The 19,722-nt window shown below is 43.0% G+C and overlaps 1 protein-coding gene, 2 non-coding genes and 1 pseudogene across 4 annotated transcripts in view; 2 read left to right on the top strand and 2 right to left on the bottom strand.

Annotated features, from left to right (window-relative positions):
• LOC101318652 (transforming protein RhoA pseudogene) overlaps nt 1–19,497 on the bottom strand; it is a 29,904-nt pseudogene extending 10,407 nt beyond the window's left edge.
• On the bottom strand, nt 16,430–16,502 carry TRNAG-GCC (transfer RNA glycine (anticodon GCC)). Its single transcript has one exon. It is a non-coding gene; the product is annotated as a tRNA-Gly (tRNA).
• On the top strand, nt 18,217–18,310 carry LOC117308421 (small nucleolar RNA SNORD116). Its single transcript, XR_004522398.1, has one exon. It is a non-coding gene; the product is annotated as a small nucleolar RNA SNORD116 (small nucleolar RNA).
• The window catches only part of ABCC1 (ATP binding cassette subfamily C member 1 (ABCC1 blood group)), a 130,290-nt gene continuing 129,957 nt past the window's right edge, over nt 19,390–19,722 (top strand). For both annotated transcript variants that reach the window (XM_033841094.2, XM_033841092.2), the window contains exon 1: nt 19,390–19,543. In XM_033841094.2, coding sequence (XP_033696985.1) covers nt 19,496–19,543 — 48 coding nt within the window. In that variant the 5' untranslated portion in view covers nt 19,390–19,495. The remainder of the gene's footprint in view (nt 19,544–19,722) is intronic.

Below are 19,722 nucleotides of genomic sequence, written 5' to 3'. Positions count from 1 at the left end.
TGAATTATCTACAGCTCGATCACCGCCCCCCCCAGAAACCAAAACCCAAATTCATGACTCAGTGTGCCTAGTCCTGTGGTTTGTACTTCTGTCGCGTCTTTTATAGCCTTTCTCTCTTTCATTCCCACATGTATCATCCGAGACTATGCCCAAAGTGTTGTCTGGAATTACAAGTAACAAGGAAGAAACAGCTTTTCAGGTTAAACACATTCAGGGAGCATTGGGGGGACACAAATTTATTTATCACAGAACTTCTCAGAGCCTTGAATGAGCCAATGTGATTTTTAAAGAATAGATATTCTTTTCTTTTTATTTTGCAAAATAATTCAATTTATGGAAAAAATCTCAAGAATAGCACAATGAACTTCCCAATATTTGTTACCTGGATATATTAATTGTTAACATTTTCTTACATTCTCTCCTCCCTTTCTCTCTTTCTTTCCCTCTTTCTCTCTCATATCTATATCTATACCTATCTCTAAACCTATATCTCTATCTATCTATGAGAGAGAGGATTATTTATATATATGTACATATATATATACACATATATCCTCAATATATATACTATCTATATATATAGATAGTATATGGTTCAGCAGTAATAACATATATAATTATATCTATCTGTATCTATATATAATTATTGCTGAAACATTTGAGAATAAGTTGCATACATACATAAATACTTCACTTTGTATTTCCTAAGAATAAAAACATCTCATTGTTTCATAAATAGTCCATATGTTTCATAAATAGTCCATATGTCCATAAATCCATATGATAAGAAAATTCTTATCTCCCACATCAGAGGACAGCTATACAATTTGGGAAGTGCTAGTTTACATTATTTCTTTAGGCTCTAAACTCAGTGGTTCCCAAACCTGGCTGCCCATTACTGCCATCATTATTACCGAACAGTAAATGCTTATTGTATACAGATGTAAACATTTCACATGAATATACTCATTTAATCTTCATAGTAACTCTAAATAATAAGTATTATCATCTCTAGTTTGTACATGAGAAAACTGGGTTACAGAGAGGTTGCCCAGGATGCACAGCTGGTAAGAAACAGAGCTGGCATTTATAGCCAGAATCTGAAGGGTATAATACACTTCTCCCAATGATTCTGTTGGGCAAACAGGTTAACTACTCCTCTATGATAGGAAGGCTTTTTGCCTCCTTCTCCTCCAAATTCCAGTTGCTAGATGAATTTACACAAAACACATCTTCTTCTGTTGCTTGTGAGTTAAGGAAATTGTCATTCAATGGAGTGGTTAAGAACCAGGACTTGGAAGTCAGTTCTGGATTTTCATCTTGGCTCTACCCTTAACCAGCTCCATGGTTTTGAGCTGGGCACCTCACTGGACAGTGAGGGTCGGATCAGAGGAGGAGGTATGGCCAACACTCGGGAAAGGGCTTGGCGATCAATCCATGGCAGCTAATAATTGTGGTTATTATTATTGGTGGTGGTGCTGTGTTATAAACCCCTCAGCCACAAATGGGCAAATTATCAACCAATCTTTGTCTCTGTTTCCTCACCTATAGAGTTGGGCTGTTAATATATTGTCTTCTAGGAGTGTTGTGGGGGTTAGAGAGAGGATGTAGTGTTTCGAATGCTGCCAGGCACATAGTGAGTATACAATGAATGTTGGTTATTACTATTATTTATTATTTTCTTTATCACTATGCTCCTGACAAAAGGTTCTACTTAGAACAGCTTGAATATGCTCCATTGTTAGCTGCTTCTGTGTGTTTTTCTTTGCTGTGCTCTCTGCCTGGGACACCATCCCCATTTCCCTGTGTCAAAACCCCAATTGTGTCTCCTCCTGTCCCACCAGCAGTGTCCTTGGTGCCAGGGAAGCCTTTCCTTATCCCCCCATTAGGACTTTATTCATCTCGTGGGATACTTATTTCCAGCTTTGTATAGAAATCTCTTGTCTCTTCTCCCCTTGAAGGAGCCCCTTTCCCTACTTCAGGTAACATCTAAACCAGAGCAGACCCCATAACCTGTTACCCTAAAGAGACCAGAGCCATTTTTAGAAGGTGCTAGATAAAAGCCTGCTTGGAGTCAGGGAAAAAAACCCATAGATCCCTTTGGTACTTCCCATCTGTCTGTTGCCAAGACTCAAAATAAATGCACTGATAGGGACTGACTCCTACCGTTTAAGGGGCTGCTGCTGAGTAACCTCCTGTCTAGGGAGAGACCTTACCACACCAAGAGCTTCCTCATTGCCTAATGGGGGCCCTCCGGGGCTTTATCAAGGACAAGGGAGCTGGGGAGCCTCCTCCACCCAGTGAAACTGATAGAAAGAAATACAATGGGCAGATGGATTGCTACAAAGGCAGGTGGGCAAACAAGACACACAGGCAAGAACCTTCCCTGGCATGAGATGTTTCAACTGCTTTCTGGGGAGGCAGGTAAAAAACAGTCACCAGAGTCCAAGCCCTTCCACTCTTCATTTGCAAACTTTTAGGCATCTTCCTTAGATAAGCATTTTGGGGGCTCTTTCTAATTCCTGGGGACTGAAATAAACAACAGCTACTGTCCTTCAGAGCCTGCTGGATGCCAGGCCCTTCAAAGGTGTTCTCCCAGTGACTCCTCAGAGTGGCGGGTGTCCCATCCAGCTTCGAGCCTTTCTCTAATGTTCCCTTCTCAGTGAGGTCTACCCGGGACACCCTACCGAAAACTGCAACCCGCCCCCACCTCCACTCCGCATCCCTGCGTTCTCAGTACGACCCTCACCACCTTCTAATGTGCAGTTTGATTTACTTATTAAACAGGTTTATTGTCTGATTTTCCTCCCATACTCCACAAGGGGGACAACCACAGGGTGGGGCTGGGGGGGTCTTTGCCACTTAGGCTCATTTGGGCATCCCTAGGGCCTACAACAGAGCCTGGATCGTTAATACCATGTATGATCTATGAATCGTTTATCATCATTCATTTATTTTCCTTTTCAAAAATATTGTTTAGTTTTATATTGAAGTATAGTTGACAATAATTACAATGTCAAATAATGGTCCATAATTAATTGACAATAATTTACAATGTTGTATTAGTTTCATCATTCATTTAACCCGTCCCCTTCTGATGAACACTTGGCTGTTGTAAACCTTCTGCTATTATAAACACACTGCAGTAAACATCCTTGGGCAAATATCTTTGCACATTTGTGCATTTATATCATAGTAGAGATTCTTCCATATAGAAGTGCTAAGTCAAAAGTTATGGAAAGTCTCAGTAGATACTGCCAATAGCTCTTCCAAAAAGACTGTTTCCAGTTAGACTCCCACTAGGAGTGCATGAGAAGGCTCGCTAAGGATTGGTGAAATTGGGGTGGGGGTGGGGAGGATCCCGACTCATCTACACTTGCTGAACCTCTAATATCTGCAAGTGTAGAATCTTAATGTTAAAGGGACGTAAAGATTCATCTCGTTCTCCTCCAACTCCCTTCCCAAGGCAGTAATCCTCTCCAACACAGCTTTGTTCTTAATTCTTTCCTTGTCAGGGACAGAGGTCAAACTTCCTTCGTATGGTTTTCAGGATAAATTGCTACTGACAGGTGACTGGGTCAAAATCTGCTTTCCTATAACCCCACCCCACCTATCCCGGCTCCATTCTCAGGAGCCACAAAAAACTGGGCTAATCCTTTTTCCATGTGACAGCTCTTAAAATATTTGAAGACTGTATCAAATCTCCTCTAAGACTTCTTCCAGGGTAAACCTCCCCAGCTCCAGCCAGATACACCCCCTGGATATGACAGTGTTGACCTGGGGACCCTTTAGGTTAGTGGCCAAGCGTAAAAGCTTTAGGGTTCCCCAGGCTTAAGTTCAAGTCCCTGTTCCCACACTTTCCAGCTGTCTGACCTTGGCTAAGTCACTTTTCAGACTTTAGTTTCTTCCCTTGAATAAATTATATAACAATAGTGCCCACCTTATAAGGTTGCTGGCTGGGACACATTCTTACACACACACACATACACACGCACACACACACACACACACACACACACACACACACAAATCTAAAATTATATTTTATGATGGTGTTGGTATAAAGACAAATATAATAAAGGCAGGGTTATATTTATTTATTTTTCTTCTGATTCCAAAAGAATTAAAACATTTTCCTGGGGACTTCAACGTACCGTGGCCTTAGACTGTGCCTTGTGTAACTGATGGATACATGGGCTCTGGTAACTGGGGGAGTGAAAAAGAGAAAATAGGCCAAGTATATAAAGTTCTTACCACAGGGCCTGGATCTTTGTAACTTAATAAATGATGATCACAAATTTAAAAAGGACTGTGCAGAGAACAGAGTGTGACACTGAGAACGTTTCCCAAAGACCTCTTTATCGGTGCCTGTGGGCTTTGCAGACCCAGCTTCTGAACACAAGTAACACAGCCTGTGCCTTCTCACCTTGCCCGCAAGAGTCTCGTGAGAGAGTTGGTAAAAAAGATCCAGAGTCTATGGCATTTATGTTGAGAAAAGAGGTGTCTTATCTGCTCAGACTTCTATAACAAAATACCACAGACTGGGTTCGATCCCTGGTCTGCTAAACAACAGAAATTGATTTCTCACAGTGCAGGAGGCTGGGAAGTTCAAGATCAAGGTGCCAGCACGGTCACCTTCTGGTGAGGGTCCTCTTCCTGGTTGATAGCTGGTGCCTTCTCGCCGCGTCCTTACATGGTGGAAGGGGCAAAGGAGCTCTCTGGGTTCTCTTTTAATCTTTTGTTTTGTTTTGTTTTTTGTTTTGGCCGTGCCACGCGGCATGTGGGATCTTAGTTCCCCGACCAGGGATCGAACCTGCACCGTCTGCAGTGGAAGCACAGAGTCTTAGCCACTGGACTGCCAGGGAAGTCCCAAAGCTAATCTTTTTGTTTGTTTTGTTTTTGTTTTGGGGTCTCTTTTATAAAGGCATTAATCTCATTCATGAGAACTCCATCCTCATGACCTCATCATCTCTCAAAGACCCCACCTCCTAATACTATCACATTGGGGATTTGAATTTCAACATGGATTTGAGGGGGGTGGGGGGACACAAACACTCAGGCTGTACCAAGAGGAAATACACATTTCTTCAAAAGAAACCTCTTCAAAAGAGGGTCAAAAAAATCCATGGACTAGTAGAAGATATTTGAAATATATGTAAATGGCAAAGCATTTATACCTAGACTAAATAGAGCTCCCTGAAATCATTAAGAAAAAGACAGTTGATAGAAAAATGGCAAAAGACTTTAAGAAGCCCTTGCAAAAAGGAAGAAATCGATATGGCTAATGAAAAAAAAAGTACTCAGCTTCATTTGTAATCAGGGAAATGCAAATTGAAACCACAATGAGATACCACTGCATACTCTACCTACAGCACTTTTTCTGGATACATGTTATATTTTACCATTAGCATGTGTTTTTAAAATGTATACAATCACAAGGTAAACAAAAAATTGCAAAAAACCAAATAAGTGAAAATTCTCCCTACCACTGGACCTCCAAACCCCTCCCTCCAAATACGTCCTGTTACTAATAGCTGGTGAGGCCTTTCAGAGACTGTGCTTGCCGTAGCATCTATGCATAAGCAGCCACCTTTCCTCACATAATTAGTGCCATACTTACATCAGTTAGGGTTTGAACAGGGAAGCAGAACCAGTATGAGTCCTTACAACTCATAATAAGGGATTTATTATTGAGATTAAGTCTTATAAAACTATGGACGCTGGTGGGGAATTCAATGGGCCTAAAGTTGCTGGAGATCAGCAAGGCCAGCAGTTGCGGGGTGGGCAGAAGCTAGACATGAATTGGAAAGAAGGAAGGCAAACTACAACCCATATCTGTTTCTGACGTTGTCCTTTTTATTACAGTCATTCTGGTGTGTATAATGTGGTATCACATTGTGATTTGCTGAAATATTTTAAAGTAAGTTACAGAGATCATGACATTTCACCTTAAATACTCCAGTATACCACTCTAAAAAATTATCACTTCTGTCAGTTCAGAAAAGTTTTTTTTTTAATTATTATTTCTTGATAATTTTCTCTCCTTTATTTTTCCAGGTTTATTTTTCTCAAATTCTTATTATTTGGATATTGGATCTTCCGTTGTGGTCTTCTAATGTTCTTTATTTCCTCTTCTCTCTGGAAGACTTCTTCAATTTTTTTCTTCCTCTTGTTTCATTGAATATTTTTTACTTCTTAGTTTCTTGATTTCCAAGAGCTTGTTGTTGTTGTTGTTCCCTGAATATTCCTTTTAAAAGATATCTTGTTCTTGGGACTTCCCTCGTGGTGCAGTGGTTGAGAGTCCACCTGCCGATGCAGGGGACACGGGCCAGTGAGCCATGGCCGCTGAGCCTGCGCGTCCAGAGCCTGTGCTCCGCAACAGGAGAGGCCACAACAGTGAGAGGCCCGCGTACAAAAAAAAAAAAAAAAAAAAAAAGATATCTTGTTCTTTACAACTTAAATTTATACAGTGCTGTATATCAATTACATCTTAACACTAGAAAGAAAAATAAATAAATACATTTTAATTAAAAAAAAAGATAGCCTGTTCGGTTCCAGGAATGCTATATCATCTATTATCTCTCTAAGATGTTTATGGCAGATTTTTAGAAGTTTACTTCATTCCTCTCATTGTCACTGTTTCTCCAAATCCCATTTTCCTGCTTGTTTTGGAGTTGTCTTTCATAATAAAAGCTTTTCTCAGATGACTGGAGTCTTTGGCTGGTAAAATGTGTGTACACATATATTGACAGCATCACTGTTCACAGTAGGCAAAAGATGGAAACGGTCCAAATGTTCAACTGATGAATGGCTAAACAATGTGTGGTATATCCATACATTGAAAGGAATGAAATGCAGGTACTTGCTACAATGTGGATGAACCTCAAAAATATTATGCTAAGTGAAAGAAGCCAGACAAAAGGTCACATAATGTATGATTCCGTTTACAAATTCCATTTGACGATTTTCATTATTCATGGTAGATATGTTCTACAGCGTCTCTGGGAACACTTAGTTATTGAATACGGAATCGCTTCTTCTAGGGAAATACAGTTCCTGTGAACCTCTGTTCACAACATTTTCATGAACCAATCAACACATAATCTTGATTTATATGTGCTTCTGTTGAAAGAAATCTTATTTAGGGAATTCCCTGGCAGTCCAAGTTAGGACTCCGTGCTTTCATGGCCGAGAGCTCAGGTTCAATCCCTGGTCGGGGAACTAAGATCCTGCAAGCCGTGCGGCGCAGCCAAAAATAAAAAAAAATTTTTTTAATTCTTATTTAATACATATTGTTGGTTCATTAACATTGAACTCACGGCCAACAGCACTAAAACTCATGCATGAACAAAGCTTACCTAACACATGTAGTTTCTTGGAACACTAGCCAGCACTTCAGCACTATACCTGGGACTATTTTAAACAGCGAAATCACAAACAAAAGGCACGAAAATGCAAAATGTGGCACAAAATATACCATGAACACTTGTTTAGAGTATGAGAGCTGAAATAAGAAGGGTGTTGCCTCCTTCATCCTCAGCTGGGAACATGCATGTAGAGCAAGTCAAATTTGTTGCTGCTCCACCAATGACCAGGAAAGTCCACAACTATCAATTTTTTTTTAGGATTTATTTTTACGTATTTATTTATTTTGGCTGTGCCGGGTCTTAGTTGTGGCTCATGGGATCTTTGTTGCAGCATGCGGACTTCTTAGTTGCAGCATGTGGACTTCTTAGTTGAGGCATGCAGACTCATTTACGGCATGCAGGATCTAGTTTTTCAACCAGGGATGGAACCTGGGCCCCCTGCATTGGGAGCACGGAGTCTTACCCACTGGACCACCAGGGAAGTCTCTTGATTTTGAAATTACAAATAAGTTAAAGTTAATGTAGTAAGACAGAAATATGGAATCCACATATAATGAGGATTACCTGCATACAGAATAATCCAGAATAGTCAATCCCTAGGGACAGAATTCAGATGAATGCTTGCAGAGACGGGGGGCGGAGAGGGGCCTGGGAAGCAATTGCTTATGTGTATGGGTTTCCTTTTGGGATGATGATAACGACTTGAAGCTAAATAGAGTTGGTGGTTACACAACATTGAGAATGTACTAAATACCAGTGAATTTTTCATTTTGAAATGGTGACTTTTATGTTATATGAATTTCATCCAAAAAAAAATTGACGTATCACTCTAAGCAGGACTCTGAACCTCTCTTTTCCCTTTGGTGTGGTGATTATCCACCTTCAGATCATGGCTTCTCCAAGAAACTGAGTGAAGACAACCCACAAGAACATAAAACTTGAGCAAACAATACACTAACATTGTTTTAAACTACTGAGATTTAGGGATTTTTGTTACTGCAGCATAACTGAGCCTGTGTTGATTATTTCAGAGGTCTAAGCCTGACTGTCATCATTGTGGGAGCCAAGTGGGGTTGGGAGCTTGGAAATCTCACCATTTCTAGACACCCTCTCACTTCATCCTCCTGTTTTCAGTTTCATGACTCACTCCATCCTCTACTCTGCCCCTTCCCAAATCTAGACTCTCTAAAACTTCCTGTCTTATGCTGTGGCTGGGAAAGATAGAGTCACCTCCTCTATAGGGTGGAAGAATCCACCCTCTCCTTATACTGACTTCCACACAGTTCTTCAGCTTTTGGTCCCAACTCACCCCAGCCTCCATATATGATGGGCATTTTCAGTTTCTCAGATTCCTCTGGTTTGTCCACTGGGGATTAGCTTAGTTCTTGGCCTCCGTCTCTGTGTTTGGCTAATTCACTTCCCACCTGTTTTCTATCTTCTGAAATTTTGTCAACATTCTTCATCTAATGTTGTTTCCTCTCCTATTCTCCTTTTCCTCATTAGTTTAACCTTCCTTATTCCTCAGTGGTCATTTCAGGGAGGTTATGGGAGGGAGCAGGGAGAAAATGTGTTTAATTTGTCATGACTTACTGGGGTCATGAGTGTTTTCCTGTTCATCAGCTATAGACCAGCATAACCGTTTCTGGTGGGTGTGTAGCCTCCCATTATAGGGACGTATCCTCCCACAAAGGATATTTGGCAACGTCTGGAGACATTTTTGGTTGTCACAATGGGTTTTGGGATGAGGGGGCTACTGGCATCTAATGCGTAGTGGACAGGGATGCAGTCAAACATCCTACGATGCTCAGGACAGCCCCACAACAAAGAATTACCTGGACCAAATGTCAATAGGACATTGAGAAACTCAGAAGTTGAGAAACTCTGTTCTAAAGGGTTCCTATTGTCTTCAGGATAAAATTCAGACTCCACAGCATGGCCTACAACACCCCAGCCTACATATCCTGCACTCCCCCTGGCTCACCATGCTCCAGCCACAGCATCTTCTTTCTGTTCCTGGAACACACCAAGCTTGTTTCTGCCACAGGACCTTTGCTTGCTGTTTCCTCAGCCTGAATCTCTCTTTCCTGGGTTTTCTGGTTGCTGACATCCTCACTTCAGGTCTCAGTTCAAATGTCACTTCCTTTGTGAGACCCTGACCAACCCAACTTCCCCTCTCCCCCCACTCCCACCCTCATCCTTATCCAAGGAACAGTCTATTATATTTATTGTACTCTTCAAAGTATCAACTCCTGAAACTGGCTGTTTTTCTTCCTTTGTTTATATTTGTTTATTACTATGATATCTCATGAGAGCAGGGACCTGTCAGTCTTGATCTTGAGCATTTTGCCTGCACATGGTTTCTGCTCAGGAGATGGACAAAAGGTCTTGTTTAGTGATCTTCAAGTATTTTACTTGTGTTTCTTCTTAAATAATTTCTAAGAACTCTGTACGCCTTGCATATTTTTAACTTGACATCTAAAATTTTTTTTAATAAATTTATTTATTTATGGCTGTGTGGGGTCTTCATTGCTGTGCACGGGCTTTCTCTAGTTGTGGCGAGTGGGGGCTACTCTTCATTGCGGTGCATGGGCTTCTCATTGCGGTGGCTTCTCTTGTGGTGGAGCACGGGCTCTACGCACACGAGCCTCAGTAGTTGTGGCGCGCAGGCTTAGTTGCTCTGCGGCATGTGCGATATTCCCGGACCAGGGCTTGAACCCGTGTCCCCTGCATTGGCAGGTGGATTTTTAACCACTGCCCAACCAGGAAGTCCCTAAAATTTGTTTATTGTAAGTTTAAATAGTTGCAGTCTTAATTTCCTAGTTATTATAAATATTGATATTTTAGAATGTAATTTTACTTCATACTTTTAAATATACCTATCATCATTTATTTTTAAAAATCCATGAACATAATCACACACCATCATGGAAATAAATGGAAAATCTTGTAGGGAAAAAAAAAAGAACAGGCTTTTAACAACTGGAAGTTTAATTTTACCGTTTTTTTCTCCTTGAACTTGTATTTCCATTCTATTTCTCCCACAGACTTCTATTCTAATACTGATATAATATGTGAAAAGTTTTAAAATTAACCACCAGATCATACTTCTCTGCAACGAAATGCTTGTAAGTTATGTTAATATATATGTGTATATATATATTAACGTCCGGTTTCCCTAAGACTCTAATTTTGAAGAGTATCGTGTGTTCATAAGGCTCTAAGTTTTAAATGGATAATTAATAAGAACATGCTGCATAAAAAAAATAAATAAAATTAAAATTTTAAAAAAGGCTCTAAGTGTTAAAATTTTTCTCTAAACTATCATTACAATTATTATTTGAATATAATTGATCAAAACAACATAAATATACCACATTATGATCAGTAATTGTTATACATTGAAAAGTATGTTTTATCTAAATGAGTCTTTTAATAAGATGGATGGGCTAGTTATTTTTTGGTGTTTTTTGGGGGTTGTCCATCTGTCTGTGGATAAATATTATTTATTGCTGGAATGGGATAGAGTTTAGAAGAAGCTCTATTCTTTTTTTTTTTTTTTTGCTTTTATAAAGTAAATACTGAGAAATGTTTTTCACATAAACAGGAGACTGGAATGGAAATTTTGTCACAGCCAAGTAATTCAAGGTCACCCATGTTTTTAAAAAAATATTTATTTATTTATTTGGTTGCACCGGGTCTCAGTTGCGGCAGGTGGGCTCCTTAGTTGTGGCATGTGAACTCTTAGTTGCGGCATGTGGGATCTAGTTCCCTGACCAGTGATCAAACCCGGGCATCCTGCATTGGGAGCATGGAGTCTTATCCACTGTACCACCAGGGAAGTCCCCAAGGTCACCCATGTTTGGATGCCTATTTGCCACACATCACATTATGATTCATTACCAGAAATTATTTGTAATAATCTATTATCCAACAAGTCTTGCAGTGCCTCCTTCATGTTGGTTGGAAGCAAATAGGAAATCATCCGAATTGCAAAAGGATTTGTTACCCAGTCCTTAGGGTCATTGCCTTTCCTAGCCACACACTATTATGTTTATGCTTTTGTTCGGCATCCAGGTTTTTACACCACAGCACAACATGCCTTAAATAAGTTTCAAGATGACTGAGAAGCATTTGCCTTACTTTCACAAAGTGGAGGAAGGACAGTTGTGAAGGCAGGAACACCTTGGACGCAGGCCCTTTCTCAGGCATCTTAGTTCTAGGAGAGAGAACACACAGAAGCTGAGATCTAAACAGATTCTCTTTCTCCTCTATTGAGATATAATTTCATAAAGGTATGTTTTATACAGATATAGTTTAATAAAATGCACCCATTTGAAGTATCCACTTTGATGATGGGTTCTGACATGTATACACCTAATTTCCACTGCATTCAAGACATGGAAAATTTCCATCATTCCAGAAAGTTCCCTCATATTCCCTTGCAGTCAATCCCCCCTCACCCAGTAGCTCCTATTCTGGGAAGAATGTATACTAACCTGAATCCAATCAAGCCTTTAGATCTAACGTTTACAGAAAATACAGGGGACAGAGGAACGCAGTAAACCATGCCAATGAAGAAACAAAAAAGGAGAAATCCAGAATGTGGGGTATTCTACAGTATAATTGTCTTGCTCTCCTCAACAGGACAATGTTTTATATATATATGAGAGTGGGGAGTATTCTAGATTAAAAGACACTTAAGAGATGAAACTACTAAATGTAGTACATGATCCTTAATTGTAGGAAAGTAAAAATTGGATCGGACTGAGAGATCCAAAACTCAGCCAGGCTGGGGTAACAGACATAATAAAGCTGGCTGCAAAGTTAACAGAAAATAGTATTTCTTCCAAGGACACTCATAGATTTAAAGTGCCACAGTACCCCCCCTCTTTGAGTGACCACTACTTTCTTACTCACTGAGAAACTTTGTTCTCTAAAATTATAGAAAATTTGCAGTTTGAAATTCTATGAGTACCAATGACATGCCTTTCTCTCTCCTGGAACTCAGACGCTGAGAAGCTGCCTTGAGTTCCAAGCCAGACACAGAGCTTCAGATAATGGTGTTCTGAATACAGTGGTCCACAATTATTGAACGCTGTAGTTTCGCAAAAACAGGACCCTGAGTCCACTTGGCAGTCTAGGCTGATATTAGCCCTTTTACTCCTCGACCTCTTTGAGCATATCAAACCCTGCTTCCCAGCTGCTAGCCCTGCTTCTGCCCCTCCCTGCCCAGCCCATGGTCTTGTCAACTGACAAAAAATGAACAGCCTAAAAGCTGAGATTATTAAATTATTAAAAAATTATGTTTTATTGTATGGACTTTCTGAGGACTCAAACCTGGGAGGCAGCCTCTCCAGATAGCTCTGAGGGCCTGCTCCGAAGAGGCAAGGGAGGAGCCAGGATATACAGGAGTTTTTGCAACAAAAGCCAGGTAGTTGGATCATCACAAGGTTACTGTTAATCAAAGAAAGCCAGGCATCTCAAGTCGATGAATTTAGTGCTTCTCTATGCATGGGAAGATGCAAGAATCTGAGCTCATTGAAATCATTCCTTTGATAGGCACCTTAACTATCCAGGGCCAGTATCCTGCTTTTCTCCACCCTGAATCCTCTCAGGGTGCACAGTTGGAGGTGGCTGCAGGGGCTGATGGCTTGATGGCCACAACATCCTTTGTTTACTGATATGGCAGGTGACATTCTTCATCACAGTCTATTTTTCACCCAGCAGCCCAAGGGATGCTGATAAACTCAAGTCACACCAGCTCCTCTGCTCAATTCCCTCCCGTGACCTCCTGCTTCACTCCAAGGATAACCAAGTCGTCGCTGGGGCCGACGAGGCCCTATGTGAACTGGCTGCATCTCCATTCCAACCCCCCTGGGTTCTCTGCTCTTCCCCAAGCTTGGCTGTCTTGCCTCAGCCCAGGCCTTTGATTTAGTACTCCCCCAAAATCCACTCTCACTCCGTACATTTACTTAAATGCCACCTCCTTGGCCTGTCTTCCCTGATCACTGAGTCTAGATATCCACCCTCCTGACCCATACTGTACATTTTTCTTCTCAGCATTTAACTATCCTAAGTCATCTATATTAAACTCTGTCCTATTTATCTTGTAAACAGGTAAATCGCTTTCTCTCTCCCACTAGAATCTCAGCTCCACCAGAAGTGTGGGCAGGGGATTTTGGTATGTTTTGCTCCCTGATGTAGGCCAAACTCCTAGACCAGAGGTCAGTACAATTTTTCAGGTAAAGAGCAAGGCAGTAAACATTTTAGGCTTTTTGGTCACGCGGTCTCTGTTGCAACTACCCAGTTCTGAGGTTGTAGCATGAAAACAGCCTTGAAAAATACATAAAAGGGGACTTCCCTGCTGGTGCAGCAGTTTAGAATCCACCTGTCAATGCAGGGGACACAGGTTCGAGCCCTGGTCTAGGAAAATCCCACATGCCTCGGAACAAGTAAGCCCATGCGCCACAACTACTGAGCCTGAGCTCTAGAGCCCGTGAGCCACAACTAGAGAAAGCCCGCACACAGGAACAAAGACCCAACGCAGCCAAAAAAAAAAAAAAAGAAAGAATTCCATAGAACATTAAAAAATAAAATACATAAAAGGACATGTGGGACTGTGTTCCAATAAAACTTTATTTATACAAACAGGTGGCTGGTAGTAGTTTGCCATCTCCTGCCCAGAACACAGTTTGGCAATAAATATTTGCTGATTTAATTGTGAAGGAAGATAAAGTCATGCTCTTATTCTAGGAGGAAGAAGAACCAATTAAAAAATTTCAGGGACTTCCCTAGTGGTCCAGTGGCTGAGACTCTGCACTCTCAATGCAGGGGTCGGGGTTCGACCCCTGGTCAGGGAACTAGATCCCGCAGGCCACAGCTAAATATCCCACATGCCACAACTAAAGATCCCATGTTCTGCAGCTAAGACCCGATGCAGCCAGATAAATAAATAAATAAAAAGAATTTGAGGGTCTGGCAGGAATAATTGGGGAAAGGAAGGGTAAAAGACAATTTAAAAAAAAGTTCAGCTCGTGTTAGAGCAGGGGTGAGATGAGGGGATGGTGGCTACTCGAGGTAAATGAAGTAGGGAAGCCTCTCTAAGGAGATGGCATTCGAGCTTAGGCTGGGCGAGCAGGGAGCCCAGGCTACTTGAAGCTTCAGAGGCTGAGGGTTCCAGGCAGAGGGATCGGCACGGGGAAAGATTTGGAGGTGGGTTGGGCTTGGGGTGTTCAAGAAACAGAAAGCTCTCAGTGTGGCTGCAGCAGCACAGCGACTGAAAACAAAGGGGTTCAAGATGACATTGGGGGGCTTCCCTGGTGGCGCAGTGGTTGAGAGTCCGCCTGCCGATGCAGGGGACACGGGTTCGTGCCCCAGTCTGGGAAGGTCCCACATGCCGCGGGGCGGCTGGGCCCGTGAGCCATGGCCACTGAGCCTGCGGGTCCGGAGCCTGTGCTCCGCAATGCGAGAGGCCACAACAGTGAGAGGCCCGCATACCGCAAAAAAAAAAAAAAAAAAAAAAAAAAAAGATGACATTGGGGATGGGCAAGAACCATATCACAGAGGCCTAGTAGGATTTTTTTTTTAACCACTCTATTTTGCTTTCTTTTTTCATATATTTTTTTATTGTGATAAAATGTACACAACATAAAATTTACCATCTTGACCATTTTTAAGTGTATAGTTCTGTGGCATTAATTATACTCATACTGTTGTCCAACTGTCCCCACCATCTGCCTCCAAAACTTTTTCTTCTTCTCAGATGGAAACTCTATACCCATTAAACACTAAGTCCCCATCTCCCACCTCACCCCTGGCAACCACCATTCTACTGTCTCTATGAACTTGACTACTCTGGGAACTTCATATAAGTGGATGCATACAATACTTCTCCTTTTATGACTGTCTTATTTCACTTGGCATAATGTCTTCAAAGTTCACCCTTGTAGCATGTGTCAAATTTTCTTTCCCTTTTAAGGCTGAATAATATTCCATTACATGTATAGATGACGTTTTGTTTACCTATTCATCTATTGATGGACACCTGGGCTGCTTTCACTTCCTGGCTATTGTGAACAATGCTGCTATGAACATGGGATGGGTGTGGAAATATCTTTTTAAGTTCCTGCTTTTACTTCTTTTGGGGGTCTACCCAGAAATGGAATTGCTGGATCACATCCAGTAGGATTTTGTATTAAGCACGATAGGAGGCCAGGGGGGCTTTATGTAGGGGTGTTGTTTCCTTGCTTTAATAGGACTCCTCTGGTTGCTGTGTTGAGCTCTGATTGCAGTGGGGAGGGACAGGGATGGGGAGACCGGGCAGGAGGCTGTTACAGCAGTCCAGGTGAGAGACAGCAGTAGCTGGAAGATTCCAGTATGGCTGGGGAGGCCTATATGAAGCAAGTAAATTAGATGATTACAAATAGTGAAAAGTCCTATGAAATAAATGAACAGGAACATGGTACTCTGATTTCAGGGAAAAACAAAAAGGATCTCTCTGGCATTCTTGATATATGATTCACTCAACTCATGGTCTACCAGGGCTGCTGATGCTTGAAATCCAGATCCCACATTTTCACCATCAATTTATTTTGTTTGCTTTCATTGAGTGGGTTTGGCCCAGGGCCCAGAGCTGCTGGGTCTGAGGGTGTTCATTACTGTACTTGAGCCACAGGTGGGAAGGAAGGGGCTTGGAAAGAAGGGGAGGGGAAGACTTGTGAGTCTGTGGCTGAAAAAGAAGTGCGGAGAGGGTTTGGTGGTTAAAGCAGGGCTGAGTCTCCTCTCTGCCACATCCCAGCTGGGGGATCATGGGCAAATTATCTCATCCCTCTAACCATCAGTTTCTGCTCCTGGAAAACGGTATCCTCATTCATTTGGTCTGTCGTCTGCTTGCTTCTCACGAAGGCAGAGATCTTTGTTTTGTTTACCGAAGTGTCTACAGCACCTACATGGTAGGCCCCAATACATATTTTTATTTGATTTATTTATTTTCTATTTCAAATTTTCGTGTAAGTTATAACTTTTTTTTTTTTGGCTGCACCGTGTGGCATGTGGGATCTTAGTTTCCCGACCAGGGATCGAACCTGTGCCCCCTGCAGTGGCAGCACAGAGTCCTAACCATTGGACCACCAGGGAATTCCCTAATGTATAACTTTTACAAAGCAAAGCATAGCAAACTTAAGTGTCCAGCTCAACAAATTTTAAGATATGTGTGTGTGTGTGTAAACCATCTAATGACCACCAGATCAAGTTATAGAACATTTCCAGCTCTCCAGCAGGCTCTCTTGTACCTTGCCCTAATCACACTCCCTAAAGGTAACCACTATTCTGACATCAATCAACATTTATTAGTTTTTGCCTGTGCTTGGACTTCATCTAAATGGGATCATGAAAAATGTACTCTTTCGTGTTTGGCTTCTTTTGCTCCTTATTATGTGTCGTGAGATTTGTCCATAATGTTACATGCGTTAGTAGTTTGATCCTTTTTATGTTTTTGCTGTGTCACATCACAATTTATTCATCCTTTTGACTATTGATGGACAGTCAGGCTGTCTCTAGTTTTGGGCTATTTGAATAAAGCTGTTCTGGACATTTTTGGTAGATGGTCTTTTGGTCTTTTGATGACAGATTTTGGTCTTTTGATGGACAAAAGCACTCCTTTCTCTGGGAAAGGAGTGGAATTGCTATGTCACCGTGTAGTTGTATGTTTAGCTTTAGCAAAAATTGCCAAACGGTTTTCCAAAGTGGTTGAACCAATTTTCACTTCCACTAACAGAGGGTGAGTTTCGGTTGTTCCGCGTCTTTGCCAAGACTTGGCGTTTTCATTTCAGTCATTCTGGTGGGTGTGTAATGGTATTTCACTGGGTTTTACTTGTATTTCCCTGATGACTAATGATGTTGAGCACCTTTTCATAAAAATAAATATTTGTTGAAAGAATGGATGAATAAAGAATTTGAATAAAAATGGAAAGAAATCTGACCATCTCGTACCCTGCTTAAAATCCAGAAATGGCTCCCCATCACTCGTGGGGCCAGGCTGAAACCCTCCTCCAGCCAACAAGATCTTGCATGCTCTGGCCCCTCCTGATCCCTCCTGCCCCAGATGAGTCCCTTCTGCTTCTGTCTCTGATTCCTACCACCCAGACTGTCTTCAGGTTCCTCCAGGGACTTGCTCTGTCCTGCTTCATGGTTTTCCATAAGCTGTTTTCTTCATCCCAGAACACAGCCCAGGCCTCATGAAACCAGACTCATCACTTGTATCCCAGTTCAAAAGACCCTTCCTCCAGGAAGCCTTCACTGACTTCCACTGCCAGTAGGCCAGGAGGACCCTTTAAAACCCTCTTACTCCCACTTTTTCTTCCTAGCTTTTATCACAGCTGTAAATATACTTTGTGTGATTATTTGATTAACCTGTTCCCCTCCCATTAAAAAAAAACACTTTAAACACCCCTCCCCCGCAAGAAACCCCAACACTTTAAGCACCATAAGAGCAGCAACTTTGTCCTGTTTCCAGAAAGACCTGGCGTATAGTAGATGCTCAGTAAGTATTTGTTAAATGTATAAATGTCAAAGCAACAGCTCAAAGAGCATTATAACCTGAAAGTAATTATCCCATAAAAACTCACTCACCCTGAGGGGAACCTGGGCCAATAAAAAAAAGTCACAGAAAACAATGCTATCTCCCTCCCTCCCTCACTAGGTTCATGGCAGGGCAGTGGCAGGGGGAGGGGGGCAGTCTCAAGTTCAATCGCTCTTCCTGTTTTATTTGGTACAGCTGGTGTGTGTGTGTGTGTGGAGGAAAGCTTTGACTCCCAGGCCCCAGGCCCAGCTTCTGTCACTGGCTGCCTGTGTATTAAAAAGAGACAGTATAGTATGCATTCCTTGGAAAATCTGAACAAAATGAGTGAGAACACTCTACCGTCTCCTCATCGAATCTGAGGTCCAAAAAAAAAGGAAAAAAAAAAAAAAAGACAGTATGGCAAGATGGTTAGCATTATAGATTCCTCCCTTCCCGATCAGTCAGCTTGGATTCAAAGTTTGGTTCAGTCACTTATGGTCTACATAATCCCTGACAAAGTACTCTGCCTCAGTGGGCCTCAGTCTCCTCAACTGTAAGATGGGGATAATAATAGTACTTACCTCTTGGGGTTCCTGTGAGCATTACACATGTTAATTCATGTTCATTGCTAACAGCTCAGCCTTGGGAAGCCCCATGACTGTGAATGCTTGTTAATTATTACTGTATCTCTAGTCCTCAGTTTCTTTACCTCAAAGGTAAAGATCAGTAACCTGGTTATTTCCTAAGTGCTGCAGAGAAGGTGGAGAAAATGTCAAAGCTGCTTGCACACAGCTGTTTGGGTTAGAGATTGGAGCCTTCAGGCTACGAGTGCTCTGGAGTCAGACTGGTCATGGGTTCCAGCCCCACTTTTGCCACTTGCCAGCTGTGTGACCTTGGGCAAGTCGCTTCACCTCTCTGAGCCTCAGTTTCTCCACCTGTAAAGCATAGCTTAAATAGAGTATCCACCTCCTACTGTTTCTGCGTCAGCTCTGGAGTCAGCAGGCTGGGTAAGCCCGGTGACCCTGGAGAAGTCACTCAAACCTCTCTGCCTCTTGTTTTCTTCCTTCATGAAAAGGGAGTCATAACAGTGAGGGTGCAGTGAGGACGCAGCTACGGTGTCTGGCACTCTCCTGGCTCATAGATGGATAAGTACACTCTATTTCCCCCGGTTGTTTCTATTACTAATGCTGTCGTCGTCGTTGTTGTTACAGCAGGATTTGAAAACTGGTCGCGGGGTCTGGACGCAAAGGTCGCGGCCGCATCTACAGCGGACTTCCCCGGGCCTCCTATGAGGGGGTAAGATCGGGCGCCCGAGGGTCCGGGGCCAACCGGCCGGACCAGCGACAGTGCAACCTCCCGCCGTGGCCCAAGCGGGCCGGACGAGGTGAGCGGGGCGGGGCCGTGCGGGGCGGGGCCGCCGCATCCCCGTGACGCGCCGGCCAACCAGGCGGCGTTGCGGCCCCGGCTCCCTCCGCCGCTGCCTCCCGCCGTCGCCGCCGCCGCCGCCGCCGCCGCCGCCAGCAGCCGGGCTAGTCCGTCCGCCGCTGGCCGCCGTGCCCGAGCCGGCCGCATGGCGCTCCGCGGCTTCTGCAGCGTCGATGGCTCAGACCCCTTCTGGGTAAGTGCTCGGCGGCCGCCCGTGCCGCGTGGGGCCGGCGGCGGGGAGCGGGAGGGAGGGAGGCCGGCGGGCGGGGAGGCAGGCGGTTAGGGCGAAGCGCCGGGAAGGGCGGGCCGGGCCCGCAGCCCCGGGGACCCCTGCCGCCCCGAGCGCCGGGCTCCCCACCCAGCAGCTGGCCT

This window comes from Tursiops truncatus, chromosome 15, assembly GCF_011762595.2.
Source record: "Tursiops truncatus isolate mTurTru1 chromosome 15, mTurTru1.mat.Y, whole genome shotgun sequence".
Lineage (NCBI taxonomy): Eukaryota > Metazoa > Chordata > Mammalia > Artiodactyla > Delphinidae > Tursiops > Tursiops truncatus.
Note: the sequence above shows the minus strand (reverse complement) of the source record. Positions and strands in the feature narration are given on the sequence as shown.